Genomic DNA, 22771 nt, shown 5'->3' with positions numbered 1-22771 from the left:
CATTACCTCTCCTCCTGATGGATTAATTACCATGTTCTACTCCTCCTGCTCATCCATAATGGACTCTGTAGCTCCTATCACATACAAACGCCCTAAACTCAAATCTCAGGAAATGATTAGACGAACATGAACAGAGATGGAAGAAAGACCATCTTACTGTCTCCTTGGATATTTTTTAAATCTTCTTTAGTTTCCTGTCAGGCAGCAGCTAAAAGGGTCAGAGTCAAATATTTGTCTGATTTTTGATATCTGATATTTGTCTGGTCTGTCTGTGTGTGTCTGCTCTTGCTTGCCTCTACTGGTGGTTGGCTCTCACTGCGGTATTGTATCACTTCCTGTTCCGGAGCACAGCGGTGTTTTCTGTATCTGTTAGCTGTTTAATCTGCGCAGTTAGATTGATCTAGTTATCTAGATTACGATTTGTTTCCCAGTGTAATCTTTACGTGCCTTAACTAAAGCACTCCTTCTGCTGAATCACCTCTAAATTATTTACACATTATTCACTTTGTGTGTTTTTAGGATCCGCTAGCTTAGCGTAGCTACTAGCTCTTAGCCGGTTAGCATGGCGGCTTCTCCTGTCTCTCCCGCACTTTTCTGCTCTGGGTATGAAATGTTTAGTTATTCCTCGGCCTCGTTTAGCAGTAACGGTACTTGTAATAAGTGTAGCTTATTCGTAGCTTTGGAGGCCAGGCTGGGCGAATTGGAGACTCGGCTCTGCACCGTGGAAAATTCTACAGCTAGCCAGGCCCCTGTAGTCGGTGCGGACCAAGGTAGCTTAGCCGCCGTTAGTTCCCCCCTGGCAGATCCCGAGCAGCCGGGAAAGCAGGCTGACTGGGTGACTGTGAGGAGGAAGCGTAGCCCTAAACAGAAGCCCTGTGTACACCGCCAACCCGTTCACATCTCTAACCGTTTTTCCCCACTCGACGACACACCCGCCGAGGATCAAACTCTGGTTATTGGCGACTCTGTTTTGAGAAATGTGAAGTTAACGACACCAGCAACCATAGTCAATTGTCTTCCGGGGGCCAGAGCAGGCGACTTTGAAGGAAATTTGAAACTGCTGGCTAAGGCCAAGCGTAAATTTGGTAAGATTGTAATTCACGTCGGCAGTAATGACACCCGGTTACGCCAATCGGAGGTCACTAAAATTAACATTAAATCGGTGTGTAACTTTGCAAAAACAATGTGAGGACTCTGTAGTTTTCTCTGGGCCCCTCCCCAATCGGACCGGGAGTGACATGTTTAGCCGCATGTTCTCCTTGAATTGCTGGCTGTCTGAGTGGTGTCCAAAAAATGAGGTGGGCTTCATAGATAATTGGCAAAGCTTCTGGGGAAAACCTGGTCTTGTTAGGAGAGACGGCATCCATCCCACTTTGGATGGAGCAGCTCTCATTTCTAGAAATCTGGCTAATTTTCTTAAATCCTCCAAACCGTGACTATCCAGGGTTGGGACCAGGAAGCAGAGTTGTAGTCTTACACACCTCTCTGCAGCTTCTCTCCCCCTGCTATCCCCTCATTACCCCATCCCCGTAGAGACGGTGCCTGCTCCCAGACTACCAATAACCAGCAAAAATCTATTTAAGCATAAAATTCAAAAAGAAAAAATAATATAGCACCTTCAACTGCACCACAGACTAAAACAGTTAAATGTGGTCTATTAAACATTAGGTCTCTCTCTTCTAAGTCCCTGTTGGTAAATGATATAATAATTGATCAACATATTGTTTATTCTTCCTTACAGAAACCTGGTTACAGCAGGATGAATATGTTAGTTTAAATGAGTCAACACCCCCGAGTCACACTAACTGTCAGAATGCTCGTAGCACGGGCCGGGGCGGAGGATTAGCAGCAATCTTCCATTCCAGCTTATTAATTAATCAAAAACCCAGACAGAGCTTTAATTCATTTGAAAGCTTGACTCTTAGTCTTGTCCATACCAAATTGGAAGTCCCAAAAACCAGTTTTATTTGTTATTATCTATCGTCCACCTGGTCGTTACTGTGAGTTTCTCTGTGAATTTTCAGACCTTTTGTCGGACTTAGTGCTTAGCTCAGATAAGATAATTATAGTGGGCGATTTTAACATACACACAGATGCTGAGAATGACAGCCTCAACACTGCATTTAATCTATTATTAGACTCTATTGGCTTTGCTCAAAAAGTAAATGAGTCCACCCACCACTTTAATCATATCTTAGATCTTGTTCTGACTTATGGTATGGAAATAGAAGACTTAACAGTATTCCCTGAAAACTCCCTTCTGTCTGATCATTTCTTAATAACATTTACATTTACTCTGATGGACTACCCAGCAGTGCGGAATAAGTTTCATTACACTAGAAGTCTTTCAGAAAGCGCTGTAACTAGGTTTAAGGATATGATTCCTTCTTTATGTTCTCTAATGCCATATACCAACCACAGTGCAGAGTAGCTACCTAAACTCTGTAAGTGAGATAGAGTATCTCGTCAATAGTTTTACATCCTCATTGAAGACAACTTTGGATGCTGTAGCTCCTCTGAAAAAGAGAGCTTTAAATCAGACGTGCCTGACTCCGTGGTATAACTCACAACTCATAGTTTAAAGCAGATAACCCGTAAGTTGGAGAGGAAATGGCGTCTCACTAATTTAGAGGATCTTCACTTAGCCTGGAAAAAGAGTCTGTTGCTCTATAAAAAAGCCCTCCGTAAAGCTAGGACATCTTTCTACTGATCACTAATTGAAGAAAATAAGAACAACCCCAGGTTTCTTTTCAGCACTGTAGCCAGGCTGACAAAGAGTCAGAGCTCTATTGAGCTGAGTATTCCATTAACTTTAACTAGTAATGACTTCATGACTTTCTTTGCTAACAAAATTTTAACTATTAGAGAAAAAATTACTCATAACCATCCCAAAGACGTATCGTTATCTTTGGCTGCTTTCAGTGATGCCGGTATTTGGTTAGACTCTTTCTCTCCGATTGTTCTGTCTGAGTTATTTTCATTAGTTACTTCATCCAAACCATCAACATGTTTATTAGACCCCATTCCTACCAGCTGCTCAAGGAAGCCCTACCATTATTAATGCTTCGATCTTAAATATGATCAATCTATCTTTGTTAGTTGGCTATGTACCACAGGCTTTTAAGGTGGCAGTAATTAAACCATTACTTAAAAGCCATCACTTGACCCAGCTATCTTAGCTAATTATAGGCCAATCTCCAACCTTCCTTTTCTCTCAAAAATTCTTGAAAGGGTAGTTGTAAAACAGCTAACTGATCATCTGCAGAGGAATGGTCTATTTGAAGAGTTTCAGTCAGGTTTTAGAATTCATCATAGTACAGAAACAGCATTAGTGAAGGTTACAAATGATCTTCTTATGGCCTCGGACAGTGGACTCATCTCTGTGCTTGTTCTGTTAGACCTCAGTGCTGCTTTTGATACTGTTGACCATAAAATTTTATTACAGAGATTAGAGCATGCCATGGTATTAAAGGCACTGCGCTGCGGTGGTTTGAATCATATTTGTCTAATAGATTACAATTTGTTCATGTAAATGGGGAATCTTCTTCACAGACTAAAGTAATTATGGAGTTCCACAAGGTTCTGTGCTAGGACCAATTTCATTCATTTATACATGCTTCCTTAGGCAGTATTATTAGACGGTATTGCTTAATGTTTCATTGTTACGCAGATGATACCCAGCTTTATCTATCCATGAAGCCAGAGGACACACACCAATTAGCTAAACTGCAGGATTGTCTTACAGACATAAAGACATGGATGACCTCTAATTTCCTGCTTTTAAACTCAGGTAAAACTGAAGTTATTGTACTTGGCCCCACAAATCTTAGAAACATGGTGTCTAACCAGATCCTTACTCTGGATGGCATTACCCTGACCTCTAGTAATACTGTGAGAAATCTTGGAGTCATTTTTGATCAGGATATGTCATTCAAAGCGCATATTAAACAAATATGTACGACTGCTTTTTTGCATTTACGCAATATCTCTAAAATCAGAAAGGTCTTGTCTCAGAGTGATGCTGAAAACTAATTCATGCATTTATTTCCTCTAGGCTGGACTATTGTAATTCATTATTATCAGGTTGTCCTAAAAGTTCCCTAAAAAGCCTTCAGTTAATTCAAAATGCTGCAGCTAGAGTACTGACGGGGACTAAAAGGAGAGAGCATATCTCACCCATATTGGCCTCTCTTCATTGGCTTCCTGTTAATTCTAGAATAGAATTTAAAATTCTTCTTCTTACTTATAAGGTTTTGATAATCAGGTCCCCATCTTATCTTAGGGACCTTGTAGTACCATATCACCCCAATAGAGCGCTTCGCTCTCAGACTGCAGGCTTACTTGTAGTTCCTAGGGTTTGTAAGAGTAGAATGGGAGGCAGAGCTTCAGCTTCAGGCTCCTCTCCTGTGGAACCAGCTCCCAATTCAGATCAGGGAGACAGACACCCTCTTTACTTTTAAGATTAGGCTTAAAACTTCCTTTTTGCTAAAGCTTATAGTTAGGGCTGGATCAGGTGACCCTGAACCATCCCTTAGTTATGCTGCTATAGACGTAGACTGCTGGGGGGTTCCCATGATGCACTTGTTTCTTTCTCGTTTGGCTCTGTATGCACCACTCTGCATTTAATCATTAGTGATCGAGCTCTGCTCCCCTCCACAGCATGTCTTTTTCCTGGTTCTCTCCCTCAGCCCCAACCAGTCCCAGCAGAAGACTGCCCCTCCCTGAGCCTGGTTCTGCTGGAGGTTTCTTCCTGTTAAAAGGGAGTTTTTCCTTCCCACTGTAGCCAAGTGCTTGCTCACAGGGGGTCGTTTTGACCGTTGGGGTTTTACATAATTATTGTATGGCCTTGCCTTACAATATAAAGCGCCTTGGGGCAACTGTTTGTTGTGATTTGGCGCTATATAAAAAAACTGATTGATTGATTGATTGATTTAATCAGCAAACATTTTGACAGACCCAGAATTTTGGTTTAGTACTATAAACTCATTTACCAACTCTTCAGTTTCTCCAGTGCCTGAAGTTTCCATCGACACCTGTGAGGAAGTGTTGAAGTGTTTTTACGAATAAAACTGAGACCATCAGGTCCTCCGTTAGCCCCGCCTACCCGTCACTCTACTGTCCACTCAGGTGCTACAGCTGCCTTTAACCAACTATGACTTATTTCTCTCGCTGATCTTTAGGACTGGTACTTGCATATGATTGGTTCCCATGATGCACTGTTTCTTTCCTCTTTTTGCTCTGTATGCACCACTCTGCATTTAATCATTAGTGATTGATCTCTGCTCCCCTCCACAGCATGTCTTTTCCTGGTTCTCTCCTCAGCCCCAACCAGTCCCAGCAGAAGACTGCCCCTCCCTGAGCCTGGTTCTGCTGGAGGTTTCTTCCTGTTAAAGGGAGTTTTTCCTTCCCACTGTAGCCAAGTGCTTGCTCACAGGGGTCGTTTTGACCGTTGGGGTTTACATAATTATTGTATGGCCTGCCTTACAATATAAAGCGCCTTGGGGCAACTGTTTGTTGTGATTTGGCGCTATATAAAAAATTGATTGATTGATTGATTGATATGAATCCTACATCATCTCGTCTTGATGTTGACCCCCCCCCCCACACACATACACACACACACATACACACACACCACACACAACATAAAGGCCCCAGCATTCAAGTAATTATAAATTCATGTCTTCATCTGGTACCGTCCCTGTATGTTTTAAGCGTTCGGTTGTCCAACCCTTGTTTGAAAGCACACCTGGATGCTAAATGCCTAAATAACTACAGTCCCATTTTAAGCTCCTCTTTATTTCCAAGGTGTTGGAAAAAGCATTTGTCACAGCTGTGTCCCTTCCTGTCCACTCACAATATATTCGATCCCCTTTCAGTCTGGATTTAAACGTCCTCCACAGTCCTGAAAACAGCCCTGCTTAAAGTAACAAATGACCTGCTACTCAGTTTAGATTCTGGTGATAATGCTGTCACGATTTTATTGGACCTTAGCACCGTGTTTGAAACTGTGGATCACAAGATTCTTCTCGACTGCCTTGAACAGTGGCTTGGCATTACAGGACAGCACTACTCTGGCTCTGCTCTTATCTGAAGCGTAGGATCTTTCCATGTCCACTGGTCAGCTTTAATCATCTTTCTGCCCTGTCTCCTATGGGGTCCCTCAGGGGTCCATCTCAGGTCCACTCCTCTTCTGCCTGTATATGCTCCCATTGGAGGACATCATCAGAAAGTGTAACATCTCTTACATTTTTATGCAGATGACTCACAGTTGTACCTCCTCCTAAAATCTGGGGACTCCATACAGTCCCTTCTCTAAGGTCCTTAATCCCTAGTTGCTCCTGGTGTGTAGTGAGTGCCTTGTATGGCAGCACCCTGACATTGGGGTGAATGTAAGGCATTGTAAAGACCTTTGAGCGTCTGATGCAGATGGAAAGTTCTATATAAATGCATTTCTCAACTGTCTTGAAGACATTAAAGGCTGGATGGCACGTAATTTCCTCCAGTTAAACAGTGATAAAGCAGAAGTTATCATTTTTAGTCCTCCCAAATCCAGAAGCTCTGTTTCTGATACATTAGCTCAACTCACCTGGTATGTCAAACCTTATACAAGAAACTTGGGCGTCATTCTCAACTTGGAGCTCTGGATTGACAGACAGAAAAGTTCAGTTTTATCAGTTAAAAATTATCCCTTGTTTGAAATCTCTCTATTTAATGATCTAGAGAAAGTAATTCACGCCTTTATTACATCACGGCTGGATTACTGCAACTCTCTCTACCTTGGCCTTCCTCAGTCTCTACGCACACGTCTGCAGATCATCCAAAAAGCTGATAGGAAGCGGGAACATCTCACCCCCATCCTGGCCTCCTCACACTGGCTCCCTGTTACTTTTAGAATTCAGTTTAAGGTTTATTCATTGTTTTTAAGGCTCTTCATGGGCTGAGCTCCGACTATATTCTTACCTTGTCCAGCCCCACTCAGTCCCAGGTCCCTCAGATCCTCAGGCAAAGGTCTTTTCCGTGTGCCGCGGTCACGGCTCCAGCAGAGAGGTGACAGAGCATTTGCGGTTGCCGCCCCATGACTGTGGATCCAGCTGCCTCCAGATGTCAGATGTGCCCCCTCAACTTCTGCCTTTAAATCAAGGCTCTGATTCTCTGACCTTTTCACCCCTAAGCTTTTCATTTCTTGTGCCATTCTGTGATATTTTTTTTTGTTGTTTCTTCCTGATTATATTATTGTGTTTATGATCTATTTAATGTTTTTAGCTGTTTTACAATTTTAGCTACATTTTGTACAGCACTTTGGTCAGTGAAGCTCTGTTTAAATGTGCTTTAGAAATTAAATTTATTTACTTATTTTTACTAAAATAATGAAGGAATGAATGGAAAAAAGATATATATATATATATATAAATAAAAAAGAGAATTTTAAGTCCACATATTTACCCTTTTTTTTTTTGGCAGTGGCAGTGGCCATGCAGTCAGGTGCACTTGCTTCCAGTGCAGAAGGTTCCTGCCTATTGCTTCAGGAAGGGCATCCGGCATAAACTTGTGCCAAATCAACATGCAGAGCCACCTCAAACCTGCTGTGGCAACCCTGAATCAGGGGAGCAGTGAAGGGGCTTACAAGTACAGTCATTTTGATCTGGATCCAGTCCAATTCATTTATAATGTCTGACAAACTTTCAAAACTGAAATACTTGTATCTGCCAAACAAATACATAAACAAACAAACATGGAGAATCAGTGTCTCAGCACTGTAGGTGGATTTTCCCTTACATTTCCCCTTAGCTGCCATCTCAGAAGCCAACTTCAGCAGAATTCATTTTTCACAGAACTACAACAACTTATATTAATAACAGCAGTCAGTCTGACTCACGTTCTCAGGACATTGCACAGTTTTATTTGCAGACTTAGTTGTACTGTTATCATGCACCATTAAACACTGCTGCTCATTCTTCTTTTCCTGGGGGTGGCAGACCACCAATGTTAAAAGCAACAAGGAGCAAGCTAGGCTACTGAAATGCAGCGGTGGGCACAGCTAACCAAAAGTTAGCTTTGATAACTGCCAATCCACTAACTGAAAGTTAACTTTTATAACGCTAAACCAATAAACCGCAAAACCTTTTAGTGGAAGCTCCAGCTAACTGCTAACATTTAGTACCGATAAATTTTGGGGGGAAACACTGCAGCTTATGAACCTCAAATAAAAGTAGTTGTTTTTGTTTTTTTTTTTTTTTGTATGCGAGAGATGGTTGCCATGGCGTCCGCACACCTGAGGACAGACATACACAGGACAGTGCTTTTCACATGGTTTTGTTTGTGCAGATGTTCTCATCCTCAGTGATCCAGACACACGTTTGATGTCAGGAGTGTCTGTGCACAAACATCACCGGGTCCTCGAAGGACTCTGCAAAGCCAGAATTACAAACCGAGTCAGACTAAAACCAACCAGGGGCTCGTCCCATAAAACAGGATTACCAAATAAGACAGGTTTATTTCATAAACCAGACTAATGAAATAAACCTGTTTTATTTGGTAATCCTGCGTTTGGAACGGGCCCCAGTTGACAGAGTTATTAATAATGTGCTAATGTTCTGCTGTCTTTAGAAACACACACACACACTCTTTGTTCCTCAACTCTGAGGATTCGTGTCTATTTTCATCAAGTCTCTGGAAACATTCAGCTCTTCTCGGTGACTGGCGTGTGACTGCTGAAGATCTCACTCCATCAACGCTGCTCGGATCAAACGTCTTCATGGTTCCGCTCTTCAGCCTGAACATCCAGAGCGACAGGATGTTAGTCGCCCCTCGTTGCCATGTCTGATTAGTCAGCATTTCATTCATTTTCTTGTCTGTGTTTGTAGTTTGAACATAGTTTGTTCACGCACAAGCAGAAGATTTACTGTCCTCCTAAACTCTGATTTATCTTCATGAATGTCAGACATTTTGATTTTCATATTTACACAGTCCTGACTCAGAGTACTGCCATTTGTTCTGGTACTTTCTGCACATCAGACGCAGCAGTTTTTAGGACAGTTCCCAAACTGAAGAGTTTTCTCACAGTGTAATGAAACAAAGTAAAAGGTTGTGGAAAAGGATCGGCACCTTTACTTATTGATGGGGGAAGCTGCTTAACGAGTTTTCATCACAATAAAGATGAGAAGTGTTACCTGTTGGGGTTTGTTAGCTTCTTCCTGGTCCACAGGCGCAGGCGTTTGATCCTGATCCAGTGTGTTTGGTTCCCTTTCAGCTCCATTTGCACTCTCCTGCCTCGGCAAACTGGACTCAGCCTGCGGGATTAAAACAAAGAGAAGGATCTGAATCTTCTCTGAGAGCCAGACAACAACAAAAAAAGAAACAAACATCGTTATCAAAAATCAGGTTCACTACATCAAAATCTCTTTTAGAAGGTTAAAAAACCCTCCTTAAACATGTTCCAGAAATCCTGTTTGGTTTTCAAGTCAATCGAATGAACAGACATTTATATTGTGTGCAGACACAGAAAACCAGTTACAGTCCCTCACCCGTGGAATCAGTTCTGTTCACGTACCACAGAGACGGGAGCTCAGCGGGGTAAGGAGGTAGACTGCAAACATGGAGACCTGGGTTTGAATCCCACTCACAGCCCCTGTCTGAGTCCTTGGACCAGACACTTTGGACCAAACCAAACACCTGACCACTGAATCTACATCATCCAGTCCACCCAGGTGGAGACGGGCTCCAGCCTGTGGGCGATGAATCCAGAGATGAACACCAGCACCAGAGGACCTCGGGTCCGACCCAGGACCAAAAAACATGTTTTTCTCTGGTTTAAATTTAGTTCATCTGTGTAATAAATATAAGTATTATTTAAATGTTGGTGTTTATGAAACTCTTCTCTCTCTCTCGTGGCTGCTGAAATTAAGAAATCTCATTACAAATGTTTGTTTAGATGCCAGGTCTTCCCACAAAGGATTTTATGTTGAAACTCACACACGGTGTGAAAGAAACTCTGGTGTTACTGATCCTAAAGTAATTATTCTCACTTATCTGTATTTTACAGAGCCTGACTTTAAATCGCTGTGATCCTGGTGACTGTGTTTCATTAGTTTAGTCGGTACACACCGTATGTATTTTAGCAGGCGGAGCCTGAACTACCCACCGATGACTCATAGATCATAGCACTGAACATAAAGCAGTTTATTGTCTAGAGCTTCCTGACAAACATTTATAAAAACAAATGTTTTCATGCCGTTGCTGCACATTTTGCAGTCAGCAGCTCTTTCGGTTGGATCTGTGAGCTCACCGCAGAGCGACGGAGGCCGGCGGAGTCGATACCTTGAAGTTGATTTGCTGAGCCAGTTCTTTAGCCTCGTGGTCCTCAGGGCTGGGGTTACTGTTGGGGGACAAATCCAGGAGGGCAGAGCGCATCGAGCATCCACACGTCTCACAGCAGAAGTCTTGAGATCTGCCAGAACACACACACACACACACACACACACACACACACACACCACACACACACCACACACACACACCCACACACCCACACACACACACACACACACACACACACACCCACACACACACAAAAAGTGTCAATCCAACAGCTTTTCTTGATTTATAAAAGATATTATCCAGGAAAGTACTCACTGAACTGAAGAACCACCAAAGTGCCCCAGACCCCAAAACAAACAAACAAAACTAGGTTGAGTTTTACAAAAGAAAATATAACAAATTACATGATAATTAGCTCAGGTCAGGTCCAGAAGTATGGACTGGTCCTGCAAGTTACTGCACCAATCACACTATAGAACCTGGACAGCAACCACCCAGTCAGAAAACTGGTCCATCTCCAATCCAACCATCTATCTGCTGCAGTCTCTGGGGTCCTGCACATTGAGAAACCTGTGCCCTGGATCATATCCAGAGAAACACACCACATGGACTAAATGTGGTGTCTGATGTTCCCTCACAGCGTCAGTCATCTTCCTCATCCGAGTCTCACTAAGAAACCGTTTATTCCAGCAGGACCCAAAGATTCTCCACACAGACCTGGCACCAAAGACATCCAGTCCTCACCTTAGGTCACAGGTCAGAGTCCAAGTCTGCCAACCAGACAGGACAACAGGAAGCACCAGGACCAAGAAGTCTTGGACTTTTGTTGTCCTGCAAAAATATCACCAAACACATCTGACATTCGATCGCTCGGGTGGCTCTCTGAGTCAAAGGCTGAGGAACTATCACAGCGCTGCTCGGGTCCAGGCCTGAGATGGCTCATGTGGATGGGCACCTGGAACCCAATTCTGAACCCAAATCCTCTCCCTGAGCAATGATGACCATGACCCCCTGCTTAATTATAAACATGACCAATAATAACTTTAATCTGCTGGGACAGATTTGGTTTTCATACAAAGACAAGTGAAAATAATCCTGCAAAGCAGTTTATCAGCCGGCCTGTATAATTACATTTTTAATGAAATGTCACCCTGCGAGTGTCCCCACTGGACAATAACTCAGACTGCAGTTACATTTAAAACACATGTAAAAGACCAGCAGGCAGGAAGACTTAAAATAAGAAACCGCTGCTGAATAAAGATACATGAAGATGTGAAAGCAAATCAAATGTGTGGAGATGTTTTGTCTTGGGAAAAAAAAAATTCATTCATCATTCTGTACACTCTCGTTCCAGTTAAGGGTCACGTGGTCCTGGAGCCTGTCCCAGCGGTCACTGGGTGAGAGGCGGGGTTCACCCGGACAGGCCACCGGCCTATCACAGGACTTCTCGAAAAAATTTTCAACAAATATTTTGTCACAAAGTCTTTCTCAGGAGGTGATGGTTTAGTGGTTAAACGTTGGGCTTGAGACCAGAAGAGCCTTGGTTCAAATCCCAGCCTGACCAGAAAATCACTACGGGCACTTGGGCAAGGTCTTTAATCCCCTATTGCTCCTGGTGTGTAGTGAGCACCTTGTATGGCAGCAGCCTGACATTGGGCTGAATGTGAGGCATTATTGTACAAGCACTTTGAGCGCCTGATGCAGATGGAAAAGAGCGCTTTGTAAATGCAGTGCATTTATCATTTTTTTGTCTTGTGGGACAAAGAAATGTCAGAAAAAAGAAGAAACATGGCACTGACTGGTGGATCTCTTAGTGAAAACACTGTATCGATGGCAGAGGCCAGAGAAGAACCAGAGTGGTTCCAGCTGACACAAAGGAGACCAGGTACTCATTACAAACCAACCTGCAGTATATATTATATATATATGTTCTCCACTCAGATTGCAATAGCCATCACAGAGTTAGCCTTTCTGTCCATCATTTACCTGAATATTGGCATGCTTGGCACCAGAGAGTTATGTTGGATCCAAAAGAATAAAAAAGGCTAGGACCAAAAGTTATATTGGATCGGTTCCCACTGACCAATAGTGTTAGAGCTTACTGCCAACAGCTAGCAATCAGAGCGTGGCATACGAAGGTCAGGAACTGGCCGACAGACGCTGGTTGAAAAAAATGGCAACAAACATGTCAACAACAGCAGAAAATCGTCTGCCAGCGAGGTTTGGCTGAATTCACAGAGGAGGAACTGGTGGAAACATTGAACTCCAAGGATGCCAAAAACACTAAGACGGTAGACAAACACGCTACTGACGTTTTAGAAGCCCTCATATGCTGTTCACAACAAAATTAATTGATCTAATTTACTTGACTCTTTGTTGTTTGCTTAATTTGGGAGGGGGGGGGGACATAACAATTGATGGATGGCAAGTCGTCCCACATAGAGAAATATTGGATGAAGAAAAGTTATATTGGACGAGGCGTGGATGAAGAAAAGTTATATTGGACGAGGCCTCGTCCAATATAACTTTTCTTCATCCAATATTTCTCTATGTTGGACTCCTTACCATCCATTATTTGTATAATATATACATATATATGCCAGTTTAATGTTTAACGCTTTAAGTGGTTACTGGATGATCAGCTGTAATTACATGTGTTCCCACACGAGAGCGAAGCTACTGAATACTGTGTTAGAAATATAAGCAGAAGAAAAAGAAACGACAAGATGTGTAATGCTGGCAGCTGCAGGTTTGGTGATTAAAACGGCCGTTTTTCTCTTTTCTGCAACTATATGTACTTATGTCTCCATATACATTTCTACACGCTTTACTTTTTCTTGTTCCTCCCTTTTTAATATTATTATGTTTAAGTAAATATTGGAGGAGTGGGGTACAATTAGTTATACCTAACAGCTAACATTAGCTTATCTAGCCGGCCTTAGCAACGTTCATTGTAGCTTACAAAATAGTTGGTTCCTTTGTGTTTGATAACAATCATCTGTGATGTCTTATCCTCTTATGTCTTATTACTTATATTATATAGACCTTTTTCTTGAGCTGCTTGGGTGGGTAGGGAGACTTCCCATGGGATAAAAATGCTTTTTAACTTACCATCCCTGGTTCTCAAGACCAGGCACCTAAGTGGCTCTACTCTACTCTTTTCTACTCTCCTATTTTACTCTTCCTTTTTAGATATATCTTTGTATACTGGCATAGTTCCACCTTAGAATTGGAATATAATATATAAGATATACCTTACTGAATTTTCATCAAGCCACATGTGAAACCTTGAAGAACGGAACACCAGAGCAGGTGTGACTTCCTGTCAGCTGGACTCACCAAACACTGGTGTGAGGAGTCTGGATTTGTAACGACACCTTCAGGTGGTCAGAATGTGAAGGTAGGGATCCACCCTCACTTATAACAGAGACTTCAGGACCGAGATTTTGGAACTGTGTGATGTCATCATATCAACATGGACCAAATCTCTGAGGAATGTTTCCAGCACCTTATTGGATCGATGCCACCCAGAATTAAGGCTTCCGAGGTGCAACATCAGACGACCAACATCAGATCAGACAGGCTGAAACAAAAACGACTGCGGAGGAGGAATATGAGGCCGTGCTATTAACAAGAGACACGGTTTAACATGTATTAAAAAACAGAAACCCAAAGCACCTGGGCAGCACTGATCACAGCACGGCAGTCTCACCGTCTCATCAACGACTCTCACGGGCAGGAATTTAATCTTCAAAGTGTTGTGCAGAAGCACAAAGAAACAGGCAGCACTGAGAACTGCAGACACCATCAGCCAGTGGAAGGTGGACGCTCGACAAGGTGTGTGTGTGTGTGTGTGTGTGAGAGATCACTGTGAAGTGCTTGTGGCGTCTATATGAGCTGGAGAGGTGCTGTAGAAGTGTAGCACATATAAACAGTGTATGAAGATGGTTTTCAGTTATTTCTCTGTTTCACTTTTGATTGCAGCCAACAAAAAGAGACAGCAGTCAGACTGAAAAACATTTCGTTTGTGTGCTCTTGTTCTGAAAATCAGTGTGTGATTATGTACAGACACACACTTTGCACTGTTGACCAACTTTAAGAGGAAAACTGAACTGACGTCAAAGAGCTCTGAGGATGGATTGTGTCAGGGAGCAGATCTGAACCAGAGGGAGAATAAAAAAACAACCTGAGGAATCAGACAGAAAGGCTTCAGTCAGGCGGCTGACCAAAAACCTGACAGCCCCTCTGGCTGAGTTTCAAAGACGCTGTGTGGAGAAGAGAGACTCTCAAAAATACATCTATCGCTGCAGTAATCCACTGATCTGGACTGTTTGGCAGAAAGTCCTAAAGAAGCTTCTCCTCAGTAAAAGACATGAAAGCCCACTTTGAAAAAAGGCAGCAATGAGACTTTCAGGCTGTGACGAACAAGATTCTCTGTCAAAAATCAACTATTTGGCCTCAGTGTTCCAAATATCATATGAGCAAGAAACTCATGATGAGGGTTTAGTTTTAACCAGCAGAGACTGGGAAACCTGCTGGTTAGACTAACAGAGTTTTATGAAGAACAGTTTGCACCACCTGTTATCGCGTCACGGAAACACCTGTCACATGTCCACTGTGTCTGACCTTTACAACACCGTCACATCTATTCCATTTATTAATACCATGAATTCAACCAATCATTTGCATCACTTTTTACCAAAATTGGAGCCACTTTTAAGTTTTGAGCCCTGTATAAACCTTTGCCACCATTTTTGCTGTTTTTACTCCATAACATTCAATCACAGATCGTCCAAACTACCTTTCTGGAATCTTTAGGATCAGACAAATAATTGGAGCATTTTTAAAATGTTGACCCCTGTGTAACCTTTCATTGACCCTACCTGGCTACACCTGGCACTGTGGAATGCTGTCATACCTTTTTCAAGTCCTTATACATCTGTGCCCAAAATGAGATATCAAAGGTTCTGCCAGTCTGGGTGGTACTGGCCAACCTCTCTGGACCAACATGACTAAAGCAAGCGTAGATTTAGTTTAACGACAACATGGTGACTTTCCTCCCACGTCTCAGCATACAACTGAATCACTACCAAAAAGACGTTCAAAATATCTGTTGACCAACTGTCTCCGTCCTGACGGGTGCCAAGAGGAACTGCAGAGAATGTCAAAATAATCAGACTCCAATCAATCAATCAATCAGTTTTATTTATATAGCGCCAAATCACAACAAACAGTTGCCCCAAGGCGCTTTATATTGTAAGGCAAGGCCATACAATAATTACGTAAAAACCCCAACGGTCAAAACGACCCCCTGTGAGCAAGCACTTGGCGACAGTGGGAAGGAAAAACTCCCTTTTAACAGGAAGAAACCTCCAGCAGAACCAGGCTCAGGGAGGGGCAGTCCTCTGCTGGGACTGGTTGGGGCTGAGGGAGAGAACCAGGAAAAAGACATGCTGTGGAGGGGAGCAGAGATCAATCACTAATGATTAAATGTAGAGTGGTGCATACAGAGCAAAAAGAGAAAGAAACACTCAGTGCATCATGGGAACCCCCCAGCAGTCCTAAGTCTATAGCAGCATAACTAAGGGATGAGGGTTGTTAGTCAAAGGTCAGCCTGGATTTACAGGTCGTGGTTTCTCATTCTGCGGTGCTGAGTTTACTCTATGACTCTATGATTAACACAGTGTGGGTGAGTTGGTGTTAATATGATGGTACAGTGCAGCGTGGTGCACAGTGCTCAGAGCAGATACTTCAACTGAAACAAGAGACAAACACTGACTAGTTAAACATGTCAGACTAGTGGCTTAAGCTGCTCAGGGGTGGGTTTTACCGTCCGCAGCGCCTGCCTGATTTTGGACCTTCATGACAGAACGGGGCAACCTTCAGACCTCCACGATCATCATGTCCCCACCCTGAAGACAAACTGAAGGTTGAACTTCAAACATGATGCACCTGTGCCTCACAAAACTGCTGTGAAACGTAGTTTTTTCATGAATATTTGTGCTTTTTGATGGTTTTTATTTATTTATTTTTTACCTTCACTGCCTACATCACACCCTCAGGTGACAGATCTCGACTGAGGCTTCACACTGCTGACAGCAGGTCTCATCCTGGAGAGGATGCACACAGCTGCTCAGTGCACAAAAACACAAACCGACATGCAAATCATCTTTGTCTGCAGCGGACACACTGATGTTCCAGTGGTGAGAAGAACAGAAAGAATCTGCAGAAAGACAGAACCCCTGCAGAGCTCCTGCAGCCAACACAAACATCAGATCTTGTTTTCCTCTGGAGGCAACAGAAATTAGCTTTTAATAACCTGACAGTAGATGAAATGGGGGAAGAGCTACGATTAATGACAGTTTTTCTGACAAATAACGACTTCCGTAACGCATTCAAACACAGCTCTGTGATTGGCTGACCACACACAAACATTTTATTAAAGTGGTGATGCTCAAAAACTGTAGCTTGTAAAAGGTGAGAGAACAGATTTCAGTAAATATAGTGAGAAAAATCAAGCAAGATTTTGTGTTCATTGTTGGGTTTAAGTATTTAAAGTAACTCCAAATCAAACTCCAGATCAGTTTTTTGTGGCAGGAAGCTACAAGATCAGTACCAAGATCCCAAAACTGACAGAAAACTAAATGAACAATGTAAAAAACAAAAATTTTCTCTTTCTCTGCAGCTTTATCATATTTTTGTGTGGGATCAAAGGAGCAATTTAACTGAACCTTTATTCAAGCAGGTTAGTCCCACTGAGATTGAGATCTCTTTTGTATTGGAGACCTGGACAACTATAAAGTTTCTAGTCCACCTGACCTGCATGTCTTTAAATGTGGGCGGAAACCAGAGCACCTGGAGGAAACCCACACAAACACAGGGAGAACATGCAACTACCAACAGAAAGGCCACAGGTGGGAATCAAACCCATGACCTTCTTGCTGTGAGGCTGCTAACCACTAAGCTACCAATGTGTCCCAAGGTCCATCACTTCAATCTTGGGGATTCAACCAACTAATCCTTCAGTTACCAGGCCCTGGCCCCGCCTCTCGCCGCCAGGCACTGCTCAACCCCCCATGCCGAGCCCCGGCCCCGCCTGTTCACAGAACACGGTCCTTCAGAGTAGATTTTAAAGTAAGTAAATGCTGCTGATAACTAGACAATTTGCTGCACTTTGTCCTGTTTCACGTAATTTATTTGTTGGGTTGTAACGCTGTGCTGCCTGCTGTGACTCACAGCAGAAAAACAGATACTGCTTCCTGTGCATTCTGACTCTGAGAAATGGAACAGCGTTGTGATTAGAAAACAAGTGCACAGCCTGCAGCGGTAATAAAATGCCTACTCCACATAAAACTGAGTCCCAAAAAAGATTTAAATGTGTTCAGTTCAGAGCAGTGCTGCTGGATGAGTCTCTGGAGACAAACAAATATGTCCTTCTGTTCGTTTGCAGCAGGATGAAACGTGTCGGAGATGTGGCACATTCAAAATATAACCAGATTTATTTGAATCATAACTCAATTTAAAATACATGACAACTGTAAATAAATAAGTAAAATTATTCTGTCGCACTGTAAATTTTTATTCTTCCAAACATTACTTTGGCTATGTTTTGGTTTACTGACATTCAGCTGAATGTCAGTAAACCAAAACAAACAAACAAACAAAAACATGAGAAGATGGGGTCTGTGCACTTTGTGGCCAATAGATTTTTGTTTTGAAATGAGGAAACCAAGAAGAGAAAAGGAGCTAATTTCCCTTTTTAGTTTTGATAATAGAAAATAATCACAAAAAACAAAACAAAAAAAAACAAAACAAAAAAAAATTAATCTGTTATGTGATTTTCATCAATGTGTTTCTAAATGCCCTCTCCGGGAACCATCACCTTCTCGTGGTGGAGAGGTCTGTGTGCCCCTATGAACCTGAGAGCTGTGTTGTCTGGAGCCTTCGTGCTCCTGGTAAGGTCTCCTGTGGCAGACTGGTCTCAGGTGAGGGGCCAGACTAAGAATGGTTCACAAAGACTCCATGAAAAAAATGAGGTAGAGGAAATGTGACTCGGTCTGGAGGAAGCCCAGGGCCCCCTTCTGAAGCCAGGCCTGGATGTAGGGCCTGTCAGAGAGCGCCTGGTGGCCGGGCTTGTCACAGAGCCCAGTCGAACACAGCCCAAAAAGGCAACATGGACTTCCCATCTCCACCCTGTGGGCTCACCACCCGCAGGAGGAACTGCTGAGGTCGGGTTCACTAACCCATGGGTGGCAGTGAAAGCTGAGGGCCTCGGCGGACCAGACTCAGGTGGCAGGGGCTAACTCTGATTGTGTGGAACATCACCTCATTGTGGGGGAAGGAGAGCTAGTGCGGGAGGTGGCACAGTACCAGTTAGATCTGGTGAGCCTCACCTCCACGCACAGCCTCGGCTCTGGAAGCACTCTCCTTGATAGGGGTTGGACCTTATTCTTCTCTAGAGTTGCCCAGGGTACGGAGCGCTGGGAGGGTGTGGAGACACCGAAGAGTCCCCAGCTGAGCGCTGCTACGTTGGAGTTTACCCCGACATGCGCCTTTGGGTGGCTGTGGGGAGAGGCACTGACTGTTTCTGCGCATGCACCGAACAACAGTTTGGAGTATTCAGCCTTCCTGGAGTCGCTGACTGGAGTCCTGCACGGGGTCCAGTGAGGGACTCCTTTGTTCTGCTGCGGGACTTCAACGCACACCTGAGAGGCGTGCTTGGGAAGAATGGCCTCCCTGATCTAAACTCGAATGGTTGTTTGTTATTGCACTTCTGTGCGAGTCATGGATTGTCCATAACAAACACTATGTTTGAACATAAGGATGCTCATAAGTGTACATGGTACCAAAGTACCCTTGGCTGAAGGTCGATTTTGTGATCGTATCATCTGATCTAAGGCCACATATTCTCGACAACTGGGTGAAGAGAGGAGCAGAGCTGTCTGAGCAGATCACCATCTGGTGGTGAGTTGGATCAGAGAGTGGGGGAGGACTTTGACAGACCTGGTAAGCTCAAACAGCTACTGCAGGTGAACTGGGAACATCTGGAGGAGCCCACTGCCCAAAAGATCCTCAACTCACACCTCTGAGGAACTTTTATGGAGGAGGTTTTCTGTGGAGGTTGGGGGCATTGAACCAGAATGGGCAATGTTCAAAGCTTGTATTGATGAAGCTGCAGCGGGGAGCTGTGACCTGAAGGTCTTTGGCGCCACAACACCTGAACAGCGTGGTGGGCACTGGTGGTCAGGGAAGCCATCCAACGGAAAGGAGTCCTTCTGGGATATGTTATCTCTGAGGACTCTGGAGACAGTTGCAAGGAATCAACAGGCCCGAAGGGTGGCAGCCTCTGTTGCGGGGGAGGTAAATCAGCGGGTGTGGAAGGAGTTCGGAGCAACTATGGAGAAGGACTTTCAGTCCGCACCAAGGTGCTTCTGGTGGACTGTGAGGCACCTCAGGGGGGAAAACAGGGAACCATCCAAGCTGTCGACAATAAGGATGGGACTCTGTTGACCTCAACTCAGGATGTATCAGGCGCTAGAAGGAACACTTTGAGGAACTCCTGCAACAGACCTGAGTGCCATTAATAGTAGAGGCAGAGCTGGAAGCTGATGGGGGATCATCATCAACTTCTCTGGTGGAAGTCAGAGGTAGTCAAATAACTCTGCAGTGGCAAGGCCCCGGGGTTGATGAGATCAGTCCAGAATGGTGAAGGCTCTGGGTGTGGGGGATTGAGTGAGAAGCTTGGTCATCTGTGGGAAGCTCAGAGTAGAGCCGCCTCTCCTTCGCATTGAAAGGAGCCAGCTGAGGTGGTTCAGGCATCTGGTAAGGATGCCCCCTGGGCGCCTTCCCAGGGAGGTGTTCCAGGCACATCCATCTGGGAGGAGACCCCGGGGAAGACCCAGGACTAGGTGGAGAGATGATATCTCCACACTGGCCTGGGAACGCTTTGGGATCCCCCAGTCAGAGGTGGGTTTTTGTGGCCTGGGAAAGGGAAGTCTGGGGTCCCCTGCTGGAGCTGCTGCCCCGCGACCCAAGTCCGGATAAGCGGTTGAAGATGTATGTATGTTTCTAAAAGCAAAACAGGAATTAATACCCATGTGGGATTTTTTTGCCCCCATAAACTGATGTTACAAAGTTCTTTCAGTAGAAAGTCTGGCTTTAAAATGACAAAAGAAATGTTAACGATAAATCTAAACCTTAGAGTTAATAAATATACAGCATCATTAAGACAATTCTTGATGTGCTTGGTTTGAAAATTCAGAAGGTCAACTATGTTCCCGTGTGAATCACTGTGTTTTTAAATATTTCAAACATTTTCTGCAATTATTCAATAAAGTTCTGAAATGCAAACCACTGACTGGGGTTCAGATTCACTCAGTCAATACTGATGAAACTAAGTGCTGTGAGATCAGATTAATTTCTGTCCTTTCTGAGTGACTTAAAGCCATTAACTAATCTCCTGTTTTAGTCAAGCTCTTAACTAAATGTTTCTTATAAAACTGCCCACAAATATGTTTAAAGACATTTCATCCACCTGCCTCCAGAAATAAAGTCAATGTGAATGCAGGTTTCCAGGGGCGGGACGAGAATATTTAAATGGGTTGGTGTGGAGACATTTAAATAACATGCAAAAAGTAAGAGTAAAACTACAGCCCGAGATGCTCTGTAATTATTACAGAGAGTGAATTATATTATTATTAACCACAGTGTAGCTCTACCGCCCTCAGCACTAAGATGTCCAGCACTGTAGCACTGCTAACGCTAACAAGGCGAGGTGATGCAACAAGGGAAAAGATGATGGACGTTGAATCCTCAGAACAAATGATCCAAAGTTGGAAATTCAAGTTATGAGCCAGCATGGTGAAAATTAGGTGAGGTGAGGAAACATTCAGCAGAGATCTGCTTCAGTTCAGCAGTTTGTCTTAATTTTCAAACCAAGCACATCAAGAACGGTCAGTCCAAAGACTGTGGATGTTCAGAAACCAGGCAGGTAAAAAATAAAACAAAAACATTAAAGTTCAATATTTGCCAGATAAGTACTTCAGAGTAATAATTTTATATATTCTATGCTCATTACACATTAAATAAAATGTTTTGAGCATTAAAAGATTAATAATCACAGCTTTCAGCTCTTAAAAAATAGAAAATGTGTATCTTAAAAAATAAATAAATAAATAAATAATTCAAGTTTCAGTAACTCACTATTTATGCAGTATAAACACCATAAATCCTTCAGTCTTGCTCAGTGCACACACCCAATCAGGGAAGATGGCCGATTTGACAGTTCTTCAGAAGACATGATGCCTTCTGCAAGGAAAATAAGAGACAGAAGGTCATTGCTGAATGGGCTGGCTGTTCACAGAGTGCTGGGTCAAGGCATATTCATGGAAAGTTGAGAGAAAAGGAAAAGCATGGTCAGAAAAGATGCACAAGCAACAGGGATGACCACAGCCTTGAGAAGATTGTCAAGCAAAGACCACTCAAGAATTTAGGGGAGCTTCACAAGGAGTGGAGTGAGGCTGAGGTCAGTGCTCCAAGAGCGCACAGATGTGTGCAGGAATGGGCTATAAACATCATATTTGTTGTGTCAAGACTCTCCTGATGACATTCTATGGGTTACTGTCAAGAGGAAGATGAGACACCAGACCAACAATACAGACAAACTGAAGACTGCTATCAAAGCAACCTGGGCTTCCAGAACGTCTCAGCAGGTCCACAGGCTGATGGCCTCCACGCTGTACCACATCGGTGCAGGAATTCAATCAAAAGGAGCCACAACCATGTACTGAGTAAACTAACATGAATATCAACATTTCTGTATCCTTAAAAACAACAACAAAAAAAAAATCAAAATCTTATGAAATACTGTAATATTTGAGATACACATTTTCTATTTTTGTGGCACTGTAGGCTGTAATTATGCATTCATTTTGTATACCAGATTACATCAGTAAAGGGTCACAGGTTGGAGTTCATCTCAGTCTGTCACAGGGCAGGCTGGAAATGATCAAATAAAAAAAAAGAAGCTTGAAACATTTTACTTTCTATGTAGTGAGTGTACAACATATAAAACTTTCATATTCTGAAATAACTGCCAACAAGATTGAATTTTGTCACTATATTCTAATTTCCTGAGATGCACACATTAATATTACATTAGTTTTAAATAATTCTGTGCTGTGAGGGGCAGCGGAAAGAACTTTGCATCACAGCTGTTCACAATAAATACATCATGAGAAAAAAAAAAAAACATTTACACATGTATTTAATTCCTATTTTGCATTTATAAATATTAATACAAATCAGATTACTTTTTTTTATGGTTTAAAAATCCTCATCAAATCCAAAAATGTAAAATAAGCGGTTTCTTATGTTTTGTTTCTAAACATCAAAATGAGTTTTGGTTTTGTCATTTCAAAAAGACCAGTCGGCTGCACCAACCACCCAGCAG

The 22771-nt window shown here is 43.0% G+C and overlaps 1 protein-coding gene across 1 annotated transcript in view; it reads right to left on the bottom strand.

Annotated features, from left to right (window-relative positions):
• Positions 1–22771, bottom strand: part of ube2j1 (ubiquitin-conjugating enzyme E2, J1) — a 100001-nt gene that overhangs the window by 21502 nt on the left and 55728 nt on the right. Inside the window, exons 6-7 of the mRNA XM_034161713.1 lie at positions 10321–10450; positions 9174–9293 (exon numbers count right to left, since the gene is read on the bottom strand). Coding sequence (XP_034017604.1) covers positions 9174–9293; positions 10321–10450 — 250 coding nt within the window. The remainder of the gene's footprint in view (positions 1–9173; positions 9294–10320; positions 10451–22771) is intronic.

This window comes from Thalassophryne amazonica, chromosome 21 (assembly GCF_902500255.1).
Source record: "Thalassophryne amazonica chromosome 21, fThaAma1.1, whole genome shotgun sequence".
NCBI classification, from domain to species: domain Eukaryota; kingdom Metazoa; phylum Chordata; class Actinopteri; order Batrachoidiformes; family Batrachoididae; genus Thalassophryne; species Thalassophryne amazonica.
The sequence above is the reverse complement of the archived record's forward strand: the minus strand, read 5'-3'. Positions and strand labels throughout refer to the sequence as shown.